General features: G+C 42.4%; 1 protein-coding gene across 5 annotated transcripts in view; it reads right to left on the reverse strand.

The window, feature by feature from the left end:
- PFKP (phosphofructokinase, platelet) overlaps nt 1–21,790 on the reverse strand; it is a 144,347-nt gene that overhangs the window by 103,802 nt on the left and 18,755 nt on the right. For all 5 annotated transcript variants that reach the window (XM_073629896.1, XM_073629897.1, XM_073629894.1 and 2 more), the window contains exon 2: nt 12,602–12,675. In XM_073629896.1, coding sequence (XP_073485997.1) covers nt 12,602–12,675 — 74 coding nt within the window. The remainder of the gene's footprint in view (nt 1–12,601; nt 12,676–21,790) is intronic.

Raw genomic sequence — 21,790 nt, forward strand, 5'->3', positions numbered from 1 at the left:
TAACAGTTATTTTGTGTTTCTTCCATTTGAGAATAATCGCACCAACTGTTGTCACCCTCTCACCAAGCTGCTTGGCGATGGTCTTGTAGCCCATTCCAGACTTGTGTAGGTTTACAATCTTGGACAGCTCTTTGGTCTTGGCCATGGTGGAGAGATTGGAATCTAATTGATTGATTGCCTCTGTGGACAGGCATCTTTTATACAGGTAACAAGCTGAGATTAGGAGCACTTCCTTTAAGAGAGTGCTTCTAATCTCAGCTCATTACCTGTATAGAAGAAACCTGGGAGCCAGAAATCTTGCTGATTGATAGGGGATCAAATACTTATTTCACCCATTAAAATGCAAATCAATTTATAACTTTTTTGAAATGTGTTTTTCTGGATTTTTTGTTGTTATTCTGTCTCTTACTGTTAAAATAAACCTACCATTATTAATATAAACTGATTATCTCTTTGTCAGTGTGCAAACATACAAAATCAGCAGGGGATCAAATACTTTTTTCCCTCACTGTATATGCAATCATTAAAAATAGCTTATATGAGTAAACCACAAAATCGCATGTAATCTCCATATTAAAGTAAGATAATCCCAAGTTGCTATTTATAACCGGTTACAACGTTAGGCATACTTTTTTTTTAATGTAGTCCACTGGTTATGTTAAGCCAAAACTGTTTCTGTAACTTTCCTTGGAATGCAGGCCCGGGGCGAAGATTTGTTTTAACATGCTGGTGCTGCAAAATGCGTCTTAAAACTATTTGCTGTAATCTGTGCAGGAAAAGTCCCGGGAAATAGGAAGATGTATTGAGTTTAGAGGAATGCCATGAATGCTATACAACTACATGGATGGCACAGCTGGGAAATAAAAACAGTGTACAAGTTTTTAGTGACTAGTCATTACTGGGGCTTCATAAAAAAAAGAATCCCACTAAGGCAAAACAACAATGATCACTTGGAAATTATAAAAAATTAGGAGTTAAAGTAAAAGTTATTTGTATTTTTTAATAAACTCGTAGTTTAAGTTACTATTGCAGTGTGTACCTTAAGCTGAAGTATAGACAGGCTTTTTTGTCAGCTGGAACACGGGGGAACGCAGGAGAACGCACCTCAAGCATTGAATGTATGTAATGACAAGGGGAGTGCTGGGGTGTGCTGGAGGGTCTATTGATGCTGGCTGGGGAATGTATTTTCGCGGGGGGTCTATTGTTGCTATTGGGGGATCTATTGTTGCTGGTATTGTTGCGGGTGGGGGTCTATTGTTGCTGGCTACAGGGGATGTGTTTTATGTCCTTTTTTTGTTTTTAACAAATTCTATACAAATTACTTATCACCACAAAAAGATACTTGGTTCTGTATTCTGTAAAAGAGTCAATACTGGGAGGTGGGTAGGGGGTAGAACCAGGGATTGGTGCCCAGAGGTGGATAGGGGGCAGAGACAAGAGGTGACTTGAAATGGGGGAGTTCCTGCACCTATTCTCTGAGAAAAAAAGCCCTGAGTATAGATATGGCATTTTTTTCATAGTTACATAGGTCCAGCTTGGATCTACAGCACGTAAGTATGTATATGTCATACAGGAAAAATCACTGTGGAAGCTGGAAATCACTGTAGTAGACACCACTACTACACTGATCCCCTCTAGCTTCTGAATCCTGTGCTGAGCAGTTACCCTGTTGCATTGTGAACACAGGAGGCCGCTCATTTACTACAGGTGCCATTCAACGAACACTTTGGATTTTCTCAATGAATGCAAAGCATTCTCTGATTGGACGAGATGAAGAGGTGGGCGGTGATTCTTCAGTGATTTCCAGCTTCCACAGGGATCTCACAACTATTGTATACAGCATGCATAATTACATCCAAGCTGAACCATGTATGCATGTAACTATGTAAAAATTGCCATATTTAATCTTTCAGCTTTATGGCTACGCTTTTATTAAAGGAGAAGTGTGGGAATTTAGAAATATAAACATACATGCTTACCTACCTTCTGCATCATCGGTCTGATGCTGCAAGCTGTCCCCCACTGGCTCTAAACCCAAGAACTGAGCAATCACATGACCACTGATCATTCAGTTCTCGGTCTTCAGTTAGCAGAGAGTGGTGACTGTCTGTGATCTGCCCCTCCAGCACTCACTGAAGCGCTGGCTGTGACTCTATTCTGCGCTGAAAGGATAGGCCAGCTGCCTGTAAGGCATCTGGGTGGATCCCAACATTATTGTCAGGATATATGCAAAGTCTGGCGTGGCTCTGTGACATTAGCCGACAGCGGACTTTTGCCCACTGACGGCTGATTCTGGGTGACAGGAGAGCACATGTAAATGCACTCTCGTGACCCACATGAGAAGTATGGCCAAAAAAAAGCTTTGGCCATACGTCTCTTTTAAATCCAAGACCTAGTATGGTTCAGGCTTTATTTACACTGGCAATTACATACATGCGTTTACATGCATTTATAGGACATTTGTAAACAAATAAAAATGTATGTCATTATTTTAAATGGTATAATTAACAATGTGCATTTACTTGCGTTTAGGTGCATTAAATAAAAAATAGAAATCTGTATGTTCAGGGGCAGATTGGATACTCCTAAAGCAGCTAACCGTAAGTACAATTAGAATCAGGAAAATGGGATCTGGGAAGCATTATGTTTATTTAAAACAATAACTGAAATTTTTCCCAAGGACCTTTATGCAGCTAAGAGTTATCAAACAAGTACACTAAATATTGTAAAATTAGTAAAGTTTTTATTAGTACAAAAATTTTAAATTAGAACACATGACGCTTAAAATATGAGCTCTTGTACACACAGTATAAAGTATATCCCCAATATCACATTAATGGTGTCCTTAACAGTGGCAGGTCTGCATCCTATTACATGAAGGAATTTCCAAGTTGTGATCCTGCAAAAGACACCCCATTATGTTTATTTATAAACATAATTTATAGTTATATTTATAATCTCTCCTGCATTTGGGACGCAAGGGACCATTTAGGGGCACCTCCTATACTCTGTTGTGTGCAGACCAACAGTCAGCTTCTGTGCAGCATAATGTTCAATATTCAGCACAATGAAAACTATGCACACCTTTTACAGCCAACTACTCTTTTTTTCTTGAGCAAGGGGGCTCAAATTGTGTACTTGCACAGAGGCCCACTGCATTCAGAAAATGGCCCTGCCTTACTTAAATTTTTTTTTATTATATTTTTTTATATACTTGTGTTAATGAAAGAGAAAAGAGATAAGAAATGTGCAGTTACAAAGGAGGAATATATTAGGAATATTTCCGTTGTAGAGACTCAGGGAATACGTTGTGATTAGGGAAGCTTTCTTCCATGCTAAGCCTGTATATACTTCATGATGTGCTAACTGCAATGTCCAAACCCTGGTTCTAATTTTAAATGCCCTATTTTTTCTTTGTGTGGATGCCTGATTGTTAATCTGGTTTGACATTTTCCGTTATATCAGCAGAATCTCTGTTCTTACTGTACACTTACTGTTCTGTTTCCCGGCCTGACGTGTTCCCACATAGACTTCTTCAAATTATTTACATTTGAGTTGAGGAAATTTAGCAATGGGCCATCTCAGGTTAAACAGACAGAAATTCAAGAGAATTTCACTGTAATATTGCAAGCTAAGCTTGCTTTAGGGACAGGATGAAAACATTAAAGTGGACTAGTACTTACCTATACCATATATTTGTTTCAAAAGCCAGTGCATTGATTTTGGTCACTTGGTGTTCGATTGGTTTTGGAGAACCCTGTTCAGGCAGAGGCATTGGGGCGGATGTACTAACGGCACAAAGATGTTGATTTACTAAAGGCAAATAGATTGTGCGCTTTGCAAGGTGCATTTGCCTTCTGCGAGTGCATTAGCTCCAGAGCTTAGTAAATGAGGTAAGGATTCACTTTGCAAAGAGTACCCAGTCACATGCAAGGAAAAAAAAAAGAATATGCATTGGATGCATTAAGGTGAAAAAACATGAGGGTTCATAGCCCCTTTAAGAGACATAGCCGAACACTGGAGAGAGTGTGGCGTAAAACCAGCTCCCAGCATGCATTCACCCAATATAAATGTGCCTTCTTAAAATACAATTCCTCCCTCCATGCTGCCAAACAAACCTACTTTGTCACGCTCATTAATACTCTGTCCTCCAGTCCCCGCCGTCTCTTCTCTAATTTTAACTCTTTACTTTTTCCACCACCATGTCCACCCAGTAACTCGCTCGGTGCTCACGAGATTGCCAATCCCTTCAAAAACGAGATTGATGCAATTTATGGAGACATTTACACTGCACAGTCATCTAACCTATTCAACATACCCTGTACTAATCCACTCTCAACACTATCCTCTTTTGACCTTGCTACTAGAGAAGAGGTCTCCAAAGTTTTCTCAGAAGCCGCCATACCACCGGTCCCCTGGATCCTGTTCCCTCACATCTGTTAATAAACTCCCATGGCTTCCAGTACCACCTCTATGCTGATGACACACAAATCTATCTCTCTACTCCTCACCTCACTCCTTCAATCTCCTCTCGCATAACTAACTTACTAACTGACATATCAACATGGATGTCACACCACTTCCTCAAACTCAATCTTTCTAAAACTGAGCTCATCATTTTTCCTCCAGCCCTTGCCCCTTCCCCTGACTTCTACATCAAGATCAATAATACAACCATCAGTCCCCTCATGTCAAGGTACTAGGTGTAATCCACCTGTAATCAAGACCACTAAGCAACGTATTCACTCCCTTGTTATCTCTCGCCTTGACTATTGTAACTCCCTCCTCATCGGGCTACCTCTCCGCAAAGCTATCCCCTCTTCAGTCTATCATGAATGCCGCTGCCAGACTCATCCACCTTACCAACCGTTCAGTGTCCACCACTCCTTTCTGCCAATCCCTCCACTTGCTTCCCATTCCCAAAATAATAAAATTCAAACCACTAATAATAACATACAAAGCCATTCATAATTCTGCCCCGGGCTACATCACCAATCTTAACTCCAAATATCACCCAAACCGTCCTCTTCGCTCCTCCCAAGACCTTCTGCTCTCTAGCTCCCTTGTCTCCTCCTCCCATGCTCGTCTCCAGGACTTCTCCAGAGCCTCTCCTATCCTCTGGAATGCACTGCCCCAATCTGTCCGGCTATCTCCTACTCTGTCCACTTTTAGGCAATCCCTGAAAACTCATCTCTTCAGGGTGGCCTATCCTGCCTCCAGCTAACAACCAAATCTTCTACTCCCCTCATCAGTTCATCCCTCAAAGAGCAGGGCTTCTCTAACCCTCTTGTTTTGAATTGTACTGTTGGTGTAGCGTCTCCCTACATTGTAAATATGATGTTGTCTTTTTGTTTTGTTTTTTAAATACTGTGTGCTACAGCAGTGATCCAGGTCTTCAGAGGTCCAAAACACCCCCTGCACAATGCCCCACTTATCAGCACTGCTCATGGAATGTGAGTCCTTTTAATAGCAGCACTGTGCATAGGGAATTTTATAGCTGGTGTGTAGCGTTGTATATGAGAGCAGCGGTCCAACTCTCCAGCTGCCAGAACACCATATTTTAACCTGGCTACAGCACAGTATGTAGAAAGAAAACCAAAAGTTCAAAAGCATATTTATTCCACCACAACAAAAAGGATAATTTTATCAAACAATATTATATTTTGATAACTGTATGTGGTTAATATATGTGGTAAATTCCAGTAAATTCTTTTTTAATTCAATCGCTTTAGTTAATATTTTTTCTACATTTACAGGCAGACCAAGCTGTCCATCAAACAAGGCAGTAACACAGGTTGGAGTCAGAACCCCACAGTTCTTAAATTGGGACCTGTACTAACAAAAAAATATATATTCTGATGACTATATGTGGGTAATTAATGTGATCAATTCCAGTAAATTTGATTCTTTTAATTTCATTAATATCTTTCCCACATTTACAGGCTGACCAAGCAGTTCATCAAACATGGCAGTGACACAGGTTGGAGCTAGAAAAAAAAAATGGCGAACTCTTGCAATTCTTTACCCCCCTCCCCCAGTGACTGGTCACATGAGCAATACCAAGGCCTCCTTAAAAACAAAGTTTAGAGGTGTATTTGTCAGTCACATGACCATGGCTCCAAAGGGTTACAGAATTTCTAGGATTCTGGGAAACGGGTACATTTTTCTTCGGGGTATAGGTCTATTCTCTCCAAAGCAAATGGATAACTTCTTTCTTTATACACAAAGCCACCACGGTTTTGTTTTTCTGCTGTGTATTCCATACATTGTTCTCTATAGGTACACAGTGTAGGGCATACAGCATACAAACATACCTGTTAACAGCAACTGTCATCAATGAGTGAGCGTATTTACATACAGCCCACTAATGCAAACACTGTCTATAACTTGACGACGAATAGGAAAGACTTGGCTGATAAATACAGGAAGACACATGATCAGTGGATAGAAGTAATGCTGCAATAATGTCTGCAGAGGTTATAAAAGACACTAGCCAGACATTCCATGAAGATTATTATATACAATTATATATTAATATAATTCTTTTGCAGCTGTGAGCAGAATGCCATATACAATTGTATTCTGGTTTATATAAAAAGCATTTTACACTTCTGACCTGCCAGTAAAAATCTCCTACATGTCCACCCAAGAATCCCAAACCCCAGGCTTCCAAATATATAAGTACTGCCTTCTAGCTCTGAAGTTGGCATTATTGACATCCTTCAACTGGTTAGTTAGGCTTGCTGTATGGCGTGCTATAGAGCTTAGACAATGAAGCTAGGAGCTGCCAGTCAATTTATGAACCCCCTCCGAGTTCTGAAGATTCATGAGCACTCATGAAGATAAAAAAGAGAGGTCAAGTTTTCCCTGTTGGGGTCACTGGTTACCCTCCGAGGTGTCCAGCAAGGGCAGAACAACTACTTAAAGCGGAAGTAAACCCATCCATAAAACTGTTTCATTTCCGGCATGTGCCGGAAATGTAACACTCCCATTGGTTGTGCTCTCAACCAAACTGTCAGGCCATCCAATGGCTGGTGTCATAACTGAAGCATCATGGCAGTTGTAGATTAACTACTTCCATACAGGGCATTTTCACCCCCTTCCTGCCCAAGCCAATTTTTAGCTTTCAGCGCTGTCGCACTTTGAATAACAATTGCGCGGTCATACAACACTGCACCCAAATGAAATTTTTATCATTTTTTCCCCACTAATAGAGCTTTCTTTTGGTGGTATTTGATCACCCCTGCGGTTTTTATTTCTTGTGCTATAAACAAAACAAGAGTGACAAGTTTGAAAAAACACAATATTTTTTACTTTTTGCTATAATAAGTATCCAAATTTTTTTTTTTTTTTAAACAAATTTTTTCCTCATTTTAGGCCGATATGTATTCTTCTACATATTTTTGGTAAAAAATATCGCAATAAGCGTATATTTATTGGTTTGCACAAAAGTTATAGCGTCTACAAAATAAGGGGATAGATTTATAGCATTTTTATTATTATTTTTTTTTTACTAGTAATGGCGGCGATCTGCGATTTTTATTGTGACTGCGATATTGCGGCGGACACATCGGACAATTTTGACACATTTTTGGGACCATTCACATTTATACAGCGATCCGTGCTTTAAAAATGCATTGATTACTGTATAAATGTGACTGGCAATGAAGGGGTTAACCAGCAGGGGGCGCTGTAGGGGTTAATGTGTTGCTAGGGAGTGATTCTAACTGTGTGGGGAGGGGATTCACAAGGGGAGGATACCGATCGGTGTTCCTCTGTACAAGGAACACACCATCGGTCTCCTCCCATCTGACAGGACGTAGATCTGTGTGTTTACACACACAGATCCACGGTCCTGCTCAGTTACCGGGCAATCACGGGTGCCCGGCGGACATCGCGGCCGCCGGGCACGCACACCGGGACCGCGCGCGCGCCCCCTGGGCTGCCTGGAAGGCTGCGCCTTCATATGACGGCGGCCCAGGATAACAGCTGCACCGTCCCGCCGTCATATGACAGCGGGCGGGCAGCAAGTAGTTAAACAAAGGCAAAGATGGCAGCTTCCTTGGCTGAAAACAATAGGAGGGTTTACTTACACTTTAAGTAAGCCTAAAGTCAATTATGATAAGTCATTACAGAATTACGAAGGGAGAACTTACTGCTGATAACCCTGGAAGAAGTATACTCCAATAATCATTTGCTAGATCGTTTAACCATCTGCTAGGTTAAAATCCATAATACCGGTAGATGGACTAAACTAAAGGCTCCAATTGTTTTCCTCAAAAACAGTTCATTTTAGCCCCAAATTATCGAAAGCTGGTAAATATACAAACTACCTCCAAATTCCTCCCCAAACATTATCTGCCTTGATACCTTACAAGGGGAATTAAATATCTGATTGTACATGATCACACTGGTACCTTCCATTTTAATATGATCCTTCCAGTTATCATATGAGTTTTCTTATATCCAATTTGCAATCTAGAGCACCCTTTAAAATTATGAACAACCTTGAGGCACCCCATTAAAAAATGTAAAAAACTAAACAAAAAGTTTTATAGAACACAGAAATATCCACATATGTAGGACATCCAACGTTAGAGGTAATTTATTCTTCGCCAATAGATCTTTGCAAACTGGTGTGGATTAGTATTCCAATGTTTCTCTTCTCCCTCAGCTTCTCTCCCTCATTCAGTTATTGTGACCTCATTGCTGATGAAGAGGGATGGGGAGGGGCAAACAAGTATGTCGTGCAGGCACCTAACGTCCACCTATCAACCACTGACGTCATTTGTTGTTGGCACGCCAGTGGCTGGAAGGTTGTAATGGTGCGCAATGAAAACCTTTGGCTTTGTGTAACTAAAAGGCAGGCTTCATCCACCTGCTAGCTTGTATACAATTTTTGTGCAATTTTTAGGGACTTTGCTAAGGCACCCCTGAAGAAACCCAAAAGCACCCCAAGGTGCCTGAGCACAATAGTTGAAAAAGGCTGCTTTAGAGTTCAATCTAGGTGCTCTTAGATTTGTGCATGTGTGTATATTAAGAAGTTGATATTTACTGTAGCCTGAGTACAGACAGTACAATTTTTCAATAAAGGTAAACTTTAGCCTTCTTTAATTGGCATAAAACCTTTATTCGTGAGAACTGAAGGACCTAATATATTGCTGATAATGATACCATCAGTGACAAGATCACATGTGTGGCATCGGCCTAGGAAATGAAAGTTTGGTTGTGTAGGCAATTAAGGAAACTGAGAGCTAAAGGGGGAAGTGTTTTTAGCAGCTTAAAGGGACACTAAACCCAACTAATTAAACACATTACGTACTATCAGTTTTCAGTTGTATTGGTCGAGTCCCTTGTAACAACACATCTGGAAAAATGTTTTAATTCTTCCCTGCTCCAACTTCTGTTGGGAGGGTGGCTACATTCACTTTAAATGGCCCCACAGTATGTAGGAAGGTAGCCATTCTCCTATGTGCGCTCTTGAGATAGACTATTGAATGTGATCCTTCTGCAAATGCATCAATGACATCACTAGTACTGGTTCTTCCCACCAATTTATCAATGACTGATTTATTATGCTTTTATGTGCCACTACTGGCTGCATTGGCATCATAGGCTTGTGCCTGGCCACGCTCTAATCACCATGTGTGTTGCCGATTCCCCCTACTTTCCCAGTTCCCCTCTTGTTGGCCCCCCCGCCCTGCTGGCTCTCCTCTCCCCCCAGCTGCTGCGAGAGATGTTTCAGGATAAAGAGCGGGGAAATGACTAGTAAATAGTTCCTTTTCTAATTGAACACAGTGAACACACTCGCTCACTGTGTCTATTCATAACAGAAGCATAGTGAACTGTACCTAGTGTCTATTTAGTGTATCTAGCTCCTAGTGGACAGCAGCTGCAGGTTTTTTCTATTTTATTATATTTATTTCACATTTAGTTTATCACAGTTTATTACCTAGTGCAAGTATTGATTTGTTTTATAGTAAACTGTGTTTACTATGCTTCAGTTTGTGAATGAACAAGCCACTCACTACAGAACACTTCCCATTCATTCACTGCCCTGTGCAGCTGAGGCAGCAGAGAAAGTATTTCACACCCCAATGCAATAAGCTGCACACACCTATGGGCCGGATTGTAAAAACACAAATAAACCCCCCCCCATTTATATACTTGTGGGATGAACCAGAACGAATGATATGACGCTGAGCACGTGCACTCAACTTCTTGAGGGACATGTGTGCAGTTGGATCACCAACACAATGGCTCATGGGTGTTGGAGTCTAATTAGAACAGTGCAGGAGACCGTAATATAAGTGTAATATAAGTGCACAGTACACTCAGTGAGCAAAAGGTACAGTAAGGCTGCTTTCACACTGCAGCCGTCCGGGCGTTAGCGGTAAAGCGCTGCTTGTTTTAGCGGCGCTTTACAGCTGTTATAGTGGTTAAAAAGGAGTTAAAAGCGCCCGTGTTACAGCCGCTTCGGAATTGCTGCATATTCATATCAATGGGCAGGGGCGGTCTGGGAGCGCTGTACATACCGCTCCTAAACTGCCCCAAAGATGCTGCTTGTAGGACTTTTTCTAACGTCCTGCAAGCACACCGCCCCAGTGTGAAAGCACTTGGGCTTTCACACTGGGGTGGCAGGGGAGGCAGTTTTCAGGCGCTTTACATGCGCTATTTCAAGCACTAAAACGCCTGAAAACTGCCCCAGTGTGAAAGGGGTCTTAAAGAGCCACAATGTGGAGCACGTGGGGGGCCTAAACAACAGATTATTTTCTAGTCTTTGTTTAGGGAGAATTTTAGTAATGTGATGATACTCAAGAAAGCAGGTGACACAGGAAGTGGAAAGCTGCAACAGGAAATGGTGCGTTGGCCATTCTGACTGCAGAGACTCACAAATCTTTTGGCAGGTAAAACATTTCATATACAGTATCTCACAAAAGTAAGTACACCCATCACATTTTTGTAAATATTTTATTATATCTTTTCATGTGACAACACTGAAGAAATGACACTTTGCTACAATGTAAAGTAGTGAGTGTGCAGCTTGTATAACAGTGTCAATTTGCTGTCCCTCAAAATAACTCAACACGTAGCCATTAATGTCTAAACCACTGGCAACAAAAGTGAATATACCCCTAAGTGAAAATGTCCAAATTGTGCCGAATTAGCCATTTTCCCTCCCCGATGTCATGTGACTCATTAGTGTTACAAGGTCTCAGGTGTGAATGGGGAGCAGGTGTGCAAATTTGGTGTTATCGCTCTCACTCTCTCATACTGGTCACTGGAAGTTCAACAAGGCACCTCATGGCAAAGAACTCTCTGAGGATCTGAAAAAAAGAATTCTTGCTCCACATAAAGATAGCCTAGGCTATAAGAAGATTGCCAAGACCCTGAAACTGAGCTGCAGCATGGTGGCCATACAGCGGTTTAAAAGGAAAGGTTCCACTCAGAACAGGCCTCGCCATGGTTGACCAAAGAAGTTGAGTGTATGAGCTCAGCATCATATCCAGATGTTGTCTTTGGGAAATAGACGTATGAGTGCTGCCAGCATTGCTGCAGAGGTTGAAGGGGTGGGGTGGGGGGGGTCAGCCTTTCAGTGCTTAGACTATACGCCGCAAGCTACATCAAATTGGTCTGCATGGCTGTCGTCCCAATAGGAAGCCTCTACTAAAGATGATGCACAAGGTAGCTTGCAAACAGTTTGCTGAAGAAAAGCACACTAAGGACATGAATTACTGAATCCACTTAACTTATTTAAATCAGATGGTGTCAAGCGTGTGTGGTGGCAACCAGGTGAGGAGTACAAACACAAGTGTGTCTTGCCCACACTCAAGCATGGTGGTGGGAGTGTCATGGTCTGGGGCTGCGTGAGTGCTGCTGGCACCGGGGAGCTACAGTTCATTGAGGGAACCATAAATGCCAACATGTACTGTGACATACTGAAGCACAGCATGATCCCCTCTCTTCGGAGACTGGGCTGTAGGGTAGTATTCTAACATGATAACGACCCCAAACACACCTCCAAGACGACCACTGCCTTACTAAAGAAGGTGAGGGTAAAGGTGATGGACTGGCCAAGCATGTCTCCAGACCTAAACCCTATTGAGCATCTGTGGGGCATCCTCAAACGGAAGGTGGTGCGCAAGGTCTCTAACATCCACCAGCTCCGTGATGTCATCATGGTGGAGTGGAAGAGGACTCCAGTGGCAACCTGTGGAGCTCTGGTGAACTCCATGCCCAAGAGGGTTAAGGCAGTGCTGGAAAAAAATGGGGGCCACACAAAATATTGACACTTTGGGCCCAATTTGGACATTTTCACTTAGGGGTGTATTCATTGTTGCCAGCGGTTTACATATTAATGGCTGTGTTAAGTTATTTTGAGGGGACAGCAAATTTACACTGTTATACAAGCTGTACACTCACTACTTTACATTGTAGCAAAGTGTCATTTCTTCAGTGTTGTCACATGAAAAGATAAAATAAAATATTTACAAAAATGTGAGGGGTGTACTCACTTTTGTGAGATACTGTATATTGTATTTATCAGTTTGCTTGAAATCACCATACCAATATCAAATAGAAAGATATTATTCATGCCTACCTCATGGACAAAGTAAACTTTGGCTTCTACATAGATTCCCATACGAACAACAGCACGGACAGCTGCATTCATACCTGGGGAAAGGGAAAAATGTCTGTTAGTGATGTCATACAAAACTGAACATACTGCTTTGTATATTGCATACTTCACAGATTCATGCTATAAACCAGCAGCTCTAAATGGACTGGGGCCTAAGGGATTGGTTTTTGTTTTAAGGCTGTACTCCAGTACTCCGGTCAGCTGTAAAATATTAGTAGCATGTGCCCCCTCCTCCTGGATAGCAAGGTGTTTATGCTCATTTAATGTAGGAGAGTTTTAAAGCTAAGGAATACTTACCTTATTCTTCACTTTAAGTTGAGCTTTACATTTGAGCAGACCCATAACCAGTACAAATATCTGTCCACGGTCCAAGTTAACTTGTGCAGTGTCATGCACTCACTTGATGTAGCCACCAGAGGATCAAAATGATGGCCACAGAATTTTTTGGGAGGAAAAAAAATCAACAATAGCAGCAAACTTATTTCCCTTTTATTTCCCTTTAAAGTAGACCTAAAATCTAGACCAGTGTTTCTGAACCCTTTTTCAGTCAAGGAACCCTTTAAATTATAAACAATCTTGAGACATCCCTTTCTAAAATGTAAAAAACAAAACTAAAAGTTTTACAGAATACAGCAACATCCTCACATGTAGAACACCCAGCGTTAGAAGTAATTTATTCCAATGGTAATGACTATTTTTCAAATGTTTTCTCTCTCCGTCATTCAGCTAATATCACCCCATTGCTGATGGAAAGGGGTGGGGAAGGGGTAAACAAGTATGCACCCAGTGTCCACCTATCAACCAATGACGTCACTGGTTGTTAGGATGCCCGTGGCTTCAAGGTTGTAATGGTGCATAATGAAAACATGTGGTTTTATGTAACTAAAAGGCAACCTTTATCCACCTGCTGGCTTGTATACAATTTTAAAGACTTTGCTAAGGCATCCCTGAAGAAACCTGAAGGCACCCTGGTTGAAAAAGTTCATTTCTAACCCCTACTACACCACGGGCAGGATTAAGAAGCTTTATAGTCACGCAGAGGAGGATTTAAATGATGGTGATTATGCAATTGTATGTTGCTCCTCCATGTTTTCACGGGTCTCCAATTCCTCCCGTGGTCCAAAAACATACCAGTAGGCTCCCCACCATTTAACCAAACCGTTTGCTTGCCTAACTATGGTAAGGAAACTACTTTTTCCTGTGCCAGAGACCAATGTGAGTGGTTCCATGTTCCGAACAAATCATTATATATTATGCCAATGCCATATAAAGTAAATTTGATGACCCATTGGTACCTCATAGTAATTGTTCTTATATTATTGGCTTTGTTTGGACATTTAGGCAGGCTGTCCTTTAGAAACCAAAAACCAATATGCCTGAAATAAGAACTGCCTGTGTCAGCAACCAATCAGAGAAGTTGTAATATATCCTTCGCACTCCTTACAGGTTTTCCCACAGATCGTGAAGGGTGCTGAAGTGAATTGGCATCACCATACAATCATAGGAAAACAAGGATCTTTACCAGCACACCTTGGTTTAATGATATTCTTGTCCTTAATTCACATTAGTGATAGGCATCACAGGCTAACATTTTGGAACCTCACAGGATCCCCTTTTCTGCCTTGAAACATGGATCCTTCGAGGTACCAAAATATTGGTCTGTGATGCTGAATAGTCTATGAATAAAGGACAAGATTATCGTTATTTCAAGGTGTGCTGGTTAAGATCCTTAGCAACCAATCAGAAGTGGCAAAGTATGATGACCTGGAATTTGATTGGTTGATGATAACGCAATTTCGACAGATCTCATGTTAGACAGTTTCATAAACGAGGTCTGCTCTGTAATAGAACCACAGATCTTCTTCTAGTATGCAACCAGCTCATAGGCCCTATAATCTATAAGGTAATCCATGATGTCATACTGAATAAGTATAGAATGACGCTCACCTTCTGTTTTTTTTTTTTTGTAACCTAATTTTTTTTCCTCTGTGTACTTATAAGTCATCTCAATTACATGCAGCAGTTATTATCAGGACATCTAGGTTTTCTGAGTTCTGTAACTATTTGATAAGCAGAGATAAAGATGATTTGATAAAGGCAACCAATCAGATTTCAGTTTACTGTAGTCAGAGCAGTGAAAGATGAATTATTGCTGAGGGTTACTGCACTTTGTAAATTGATGTTTGCCTTCGTAAGCACGAAGAGAAAATATCAAGGCAACACGATGAGTGTTGTGTCTCGTAGGTAACTATGGCACAACGGTTCAGACCTTCATAATAAGATTATGGGATTTGCAAAAAGCCATTTGCCTCATTCACAACAACAAGGCTGACTTCACTTACAACTGACACAGAATTTCTCTGGTGTGCACCATATGAAACACGCCAGTGTCTCTGCATGAAAGAACAAGGAGGAGAACCTAATCCGCTATTAAAGTAACAGCTGCTGTTCTTCTAGATCTATCAAGTGTCCTCATATATAATAGTGTTTAAATAATATTGAGTATGGATAAATTATAAATTATCAGCTTTCTTTAAACTTTTTATCAAAGTAATAAAGGTAAGTGCAAAGAAGGGGTTGATTCACCTGTGTTGTCATATAGGAACCTAAAATGGCCCTTTTCCCCGGCTTCATTTCCTTACCTACCGCTACTCTTCTGCACCGCCATTTTTCAAAATCCAGCACATGCACAGTTCTCTCCCAAGTATTTAGCACATGGAAAAGACCTGCAGCATGTCTGTGCACTTGCTGGGGATTTTTGTGCATGCTTGTGCACACTGTTTCCGCTACTTTCTGGAATCTGGGACATGGCAGAGACCCAACTGTGAACATATGTGAAAATGTGTGCGCAGACATTCTGTGGGTCTCAGTCTATTCAGGACCTACGCATGCACAAAATCTTGCTGCATACATACGTCCTTGGTAAAACTGCCTCCTGGGAATGTGTGCTTTGGCAATCCCAGGAGGTAGCTGGGGGTGCTGTCCTTTAGTAACTGTACTGTTCTTTACCAATCGTATTGAAACATTTTCCAGTTGTGCAATGGGGCAGGAGGAGGAACCAAAAGAGAGCACATTAGAGCTGCACAATTAATCGTTAAAAGATCGTGATCTCAATTCAACCCCCCACACATTCTTAATCCAGCATTTCCACGATTCATATAAAAAGTGCAGTGCAGTTTTCTGCTCTCCACCTTAAAAAAAAAAAAAGCAGCCAGTAATGTTTATCAACAACAGTGCTCAGCGCTAAAAGAGAAAGCTAAAAAGAAACATTGTATCTTATCTGTCCTTCTACTTATTCATTTAGGCTACTTTCACACTGGGGCGGGGTGGACACTAGCGGTAAAGCGCCACTAATTTTAGCGTTGCTTTACCGCTGATATAGCGGCGCTTTCTGGCCGTTAGCGGGATGCTTTTAACCCCTGCTAGTGGCCGAATAAAGGGTTTAAAGCGCCCACAAATCGCCGCTGCCGAAGCACTTTGCAGGCGCTTCGGCAGTGGTGCCCACTGATTTCAATGGCAGAGGCGGTGGAGGAGCGGTGTATTCACCGATCCCGCACCGCCTTAAAGATGCTGCTTGCAGGACTTTTTCTAACGTCCTGCAAGCGCACCGCCCCAGTGTGAAAGCACTTGGGCTCTCACACTGGGGCTGCAGAGGCAAGGCGTTTTTCAGGCGCTTTACAGGCTTTAACAACAGATCAAAGGGATGAACTTTGGTCTGCAAATGAAGTCAGTTTAAGCAACCATTTTTGGGGGTTTTATTAAATTGTACCTCTGTTTAACCCCTTACTAACCGTTAATTTACTCTAATCAGCCTTATTAACTCCTTATTCTCCTTCTCCATTTACTTATTATTATATTTCTGTTGATTTTTTATTTGTATTTACTTCTATTTCTTAAACTATTAATAATTAAAACTATTTTTTTGTTTACTTTGTTCACTAATATTTTTACACCTTTAACATACATTTATATGTTTCACAAATTGAAAAAAACGCAAAATTTTAAAAAATACATTTATTTAATTTGTAAAATAACTTTTATTTTAAAGTTTGCGGTAGGTATCGGTAATTGGTATTGGCGAATACTACAAAAAAGACCCTAAAATGACTTAATGGTAATTTTTTTATTTCTTTACACATTACATTATATTTCATTACATTTCTTTAAATTTGATTAAGGCAAGGAGTATTATGCCTTTTTTATTGCCCTCCTGTTTGATAACCTAATGTTCAGGAGTTGTAAATCTTTAAAACAAAAAAGTTCTTCAGAATCGTGAGAGAATTGTTATCTTTAGTCTAAGCAAAAAAATCGCGATTCTCATTTTTTACAGAATTGTGCAGCTCTAGAGCACATTAATGTAATGTGTGAAGGTCTGCTTTAAGATGACCATATACAAGTAGAATTTCGTTCTAATGTTTGTATGGAAATTCTGAAAAATTATATGTCAGAGCATTTAAACTTGCCATCTTTGAGTCAACTAATTTCATTCAAAATCGCAAAAACATTCATCCACACCTGCTACTTAAATGTAATCCAAGACATTAAACAAACAAAGTTTACCTTTGTGTCTAGAACATGGGCAATATGCATTTTTTTTTCTGAACAAAAAACTCATTCACAGCTTGAATTTCTTTTGTTCTAAAAATCTTTTTCCATCCTGCTCCTTCAATAGCTATAAGAAAATCAAACAAATGTTCTGAAATTCCACTAGTCTATGACCACTTTTAATTCAAATAATAATTACATGTAAGCATGCACTATATGGCCATGAAGTATGTGGAAGTATATGGAACCCCTCCATATTATTAATTTCATGTGTTTCTAGTAAAGGTACACTACATCAGTCATTAACAATTGTGCGGTTCCAGCCTTGTGGTAACCACACAGTTCCAGTATGACTCCACACAGAGATGCAGTATGATTGTACTCCTGTGTACATGAACAGCTCCATAAAGACATGGTTTGATGAGCTTGCTGTGAAGAAACCAGCCAGCATAGAGCCCCCGGTTTATTCCAACCCAACTGAGTACATTTGGGATGAACTGAACGCTGATTGTAAGTAAAGTCTTCTTGTCCAACACCAGTACCGGACCTCACACTTCCTTGGCTAAATGGATACAAATACCTACAGATGTACCCTAAGATCTTGTGCAAAGCCTTCCCAGAAAAGTGCAGGCTACTATAACCGCAAAGGGGGGCAACTCCATGGTAACGTCCATGGTTTAGTGTTATGGTCAAGTTTCCACCAACATTAGGCCATATAGTGTAAAAAACATCAAGTTACATGCACTGGTCATGTATTAGTTGAATTTATTAAAGTGGAATGAAAAGCCTTTTCATGATTTATACCTACAGGTAAGCCCCCATAATAAGGCTTACCTGTAGGTACAGTAATATCTATTTTAGCAGCACTGGTGATGTCACCAGCACATTTATAGAGAGAGCCAGTTACACAGCCTCAGCCTGCCAACCCAAAAGGAAGACCAGGTGAAGATGGAAGCCCCAGGGCAGCTGTGAGGGCTTTAGTTATCAGGTAGGTCTTTCATAATGTGCTAGTATGCAGCGGCAAAAAATTTTGCCCATAGGAATGATCCTGCAGGCAAAATTTAACTTTTGTCCCAAGCAAGGACTGCAACTCCCGTAACTGAACCTTGCGCCTGCTTGCCATGCTGCTAACCTCCCTCCACAGGGCCACCAGTTTGTCCACAGACAAACGGCACTCCATGGACACCGAATCAATCATTATGCCTAGAAAAAGCAGCTCAGTCGCCGGGCCTTCCGTTTTATCCGGGGCCAAAGGAATGCCAAAACGGTCCGCTATGTGTTGCAGCGTCCCCAGCAAAACCACGCAAGCGTTGGAATCCGGCGGTCCAATGCAAAGGAAATCATCCAGATAGTGGATGATGGAATTCAGGTCGGACATATCCCGCACAACCCATTCGACAAAAGAACTAAAGGTTTCGAGCAGAGCACAGGAAATGGAATACCCCATCGGTAGACAACGATCGGCAAAATACAAACCTTGCCACTAACAACCCGAAAGGTGAACACTTTCAGGATGAACCGGAAGCAGGCGAAACATCGCCTCCACGTCTGTTTTGGCTAACTACCGCGGCCATACTTGCGTACCCAGGAAACAGCTGCATCGAACAATGTATAGGTGACCGCACAGGCCTGCGGGTCAATCCCATCTTTAACCAAACCCCCTTTAAGGTAGGAGAGATGATGTATCAAGCGGTATTTGCCGGGTTCTTGGGAACCACCCCTAGGGGGGACACAACCAGGCCAAGAAACGGAGGAGAGGAAAAAGGGCCGCTCATCCTGCTCAGCGAAACTTCCTTAGAAAGTTTCTCCGAAACCACCTCTGGGTGCTGGAGCACCGAACGTAAATTATTGGACAAAGGCGAAACAACAGCTAAGCGTACGGGATTCGAAATCCCTCCGTAAATCCCCCCCACCAAGGAGTCAGGAGCAGACTCCCGATCCAGGTACCTACTTAGGAAAGGAACCATCCTTTCCACCCTCACCGGAGTCCTCCCTCTTTCCAGACGTATCACCTGCCCAACCTGGCTGCCGCCGCACCCGGAGCATTTGTGTTTAAATCGGCAGGAACTGTCATTAAACTGCCAACAGACACCTTTCTTCCTAGAGGCCGACGTACCTGAGGTACCGATGCCGCAAGCCCCTCCTGGAAAAAACTGATTCCCAACCCTGGTCGGGGTTATCAGTTTCATCCAGAGGCCAATATCCTCATGATCCCAGGGAATGGCAGGCCGGACAGCCTTCCATTGCCGGAACTGCTCCTCATAACAGAGCCACGCCACCATAAACCCTATTGGCCTCACCAATGGCGTCCAGCTAATAAAAAAGAGCCGAACAATTCTCCGGCGCTTTTTCACCGTAGCCAAAATGGCAAAAGCTTGCAACAAATTGGCAAATGTGCGAGGCATGAGGAGATACCTCCTCTTCTCCTCCTCCTCTTTCTTGCTTTTGTCTGGTTTTACCCGGTCCAGGTTAAACTTTTCAAGGGGGGAGCAAGGAATAGATTTCCACATACTCCCCTTTCCAAATCTTGTCCCTTACCTCGGGCTTAAGGTCCCTCGAAGCACACGTAGACCCCGCATTTCGCCGAATCTGCCAATCTCACCTTCTCTGCATCTTTATCACCTTCTTTTGACTTCTCCACCCCCGTGGCCACACTGCCCTTCTCCGTCAGAACCCCTGCCTCAGACCCCACCTGCACCAGGGAAGGGGGGGACTCCAAGCGCCTCCCGATCCCCGACCCCTGGCCCATCAACTACAGAAGGAGAAAGAAAAGGCAACATAGCAGAAGAGCACTCACCAGGCTGCATGGGGTCCCCCCCCAGCCGTGGATCCAGACTCCCTTGCTGACGCCGGAACGTCCTCTTCTAGCTCCCCCTCTTCAGAGCTGCTGATCTCCACCTCCACGTGGGACTCTCTCCTCAGCTGCCACAGGCGAGCCCCGCGTAGCCAACATGCTGGCCGCTCGTGGTGTCCTCCACACTGTTCCCGTGCCTTCCCTCTCACACCGTTCCTTCGTCGTCAGGGAAGGGCTGTTGGCCGCGCCAGGGGACAGGCTGGTGCCCACAGATCTCACTCTCCCTCGCCGGGCTGTCATGCCGACCGGAGCCCCGCCAGTCACGACCACCGCCAATTCCAGAATTCTGGTGATGGGGGATGAGCCACACGCCGGTGAGTGCCCATCCCCTGGGGGCTCCGCCGGAGCTGGGGACTCCTCCCAGGCTCGCCACCCGCCAAAGACAGCATGTGCTTGGCAGGGGGGCCTGAAGGGTCCAAAGGTGGGCTCCCATTGCGGCGCTGAGCCCTAGGGGTCCTGTCAGGACTGAAGCGCTCCGGAGGCCTGGACCTCCGAGCATGCGGTGAGGCAGGCCATGGTAGCGGGGGGCTCTGCCGGACCCCTTGAAGTTAAGCCACTACCTGGCTCTGCACCCATGCCAAACCATGCACGTCAGCTGCAGCCTTGAGTTGGGCCAGTAATTGGTCTAACTCGCTCATCTTTTTTTGCAGGGAGAGGAACGCAGGTGCCAGCGACACAGGATGTTCGTCCCCTGATTCCTACTCTGCAACTGCTGAAGCCCCACCTACCCAGCAACTAATACCATCTAAGCTCCCCCCAGCTCCCTTTCTCCACGGCCAATGGGTAAAAGACAATACCTTATGTTAACCCTCCATTGACTGGATACCCTTACCACCCTGTCATGTATACCCTCCGCTGAATGCGTGCCTGCTCAGCTACGGTCCTTTCTTTCTTGTCAATAGAACGAATATTTGATGTGTCTCAGGCAAACTTACCACAATACACATGTATTAAATGATTGTTTTTAACAGATTGTTTCTAAAAGAGCTTATTTTTAGTCAATACCGATGATGAATTGCTTGCTTGTGCTCACACCTGGATCGACACTAAATTGATATGGAGTATGGCCACCTTAGGCCGATAACTGTTGATGGGAGGGTTAACTGCACTGTCTGTGTAATAGCTAGTTTGTTTTCTGGAAAACATATTAAAACAATGTCATTGGAAACAGACTGCATTTCCTGTACAAGCTGAAATATTTTTGGAGCATTCATTCTTCCTTTTAGATAGTCAACCGAACAACAAGCACTATTAGTGTTAAAATGTTTGTATTTCTAAAAGATTTAGGATTCATCTGATTTAATACATTTGGCAGCACTGCAGGACTGATTATAATTGAGGGTCTAAATTAATGCCTAATGAACATTTCTTGAGTAATTTCACAAAGAATGTACAGGTTAATTAATTAGACATGTCAAAGGGTAATCCTTATTTGCATTAATGGTGGCCAACTCAATACCATTTGGAGTGAAAGGTCATTCAGAGGATCAGAAGTAGCGCAAAAAGCTTAGAAGACCATCTTATCATGGACAGACATTTTTCCACTTGTTGAACAGGTTCTGACAATCAGAAATCATCTAAAAAACCGATTACATGTTACAGTCTGATTGGTTATTACATCCTAGCATAGGCCTGTGTTTATTCTCAGGGAGACCTAATGGACCCCACTAATGGGAATTATGTAAAATATTGATTATTTTCTTTTAGTCTACCTAAAACTTTTGGTGGAGAAAAAATAAGTATACATGGTG

Source organism: Aquarana catesbeiana, linkage group LG05 (assembly GCF_042186555.1).
Source record: "Aquarana catesbeiana isolate 2022-GZ linkage group LG05, ASM4218655v1, whole genome shotgun sequence".
Lineage (NCBI taxonomy): Eukaryota > Metazoa > Chordata > Amphibia > Anura > Ranidae > Aquarana > Aquarana catesbeiana.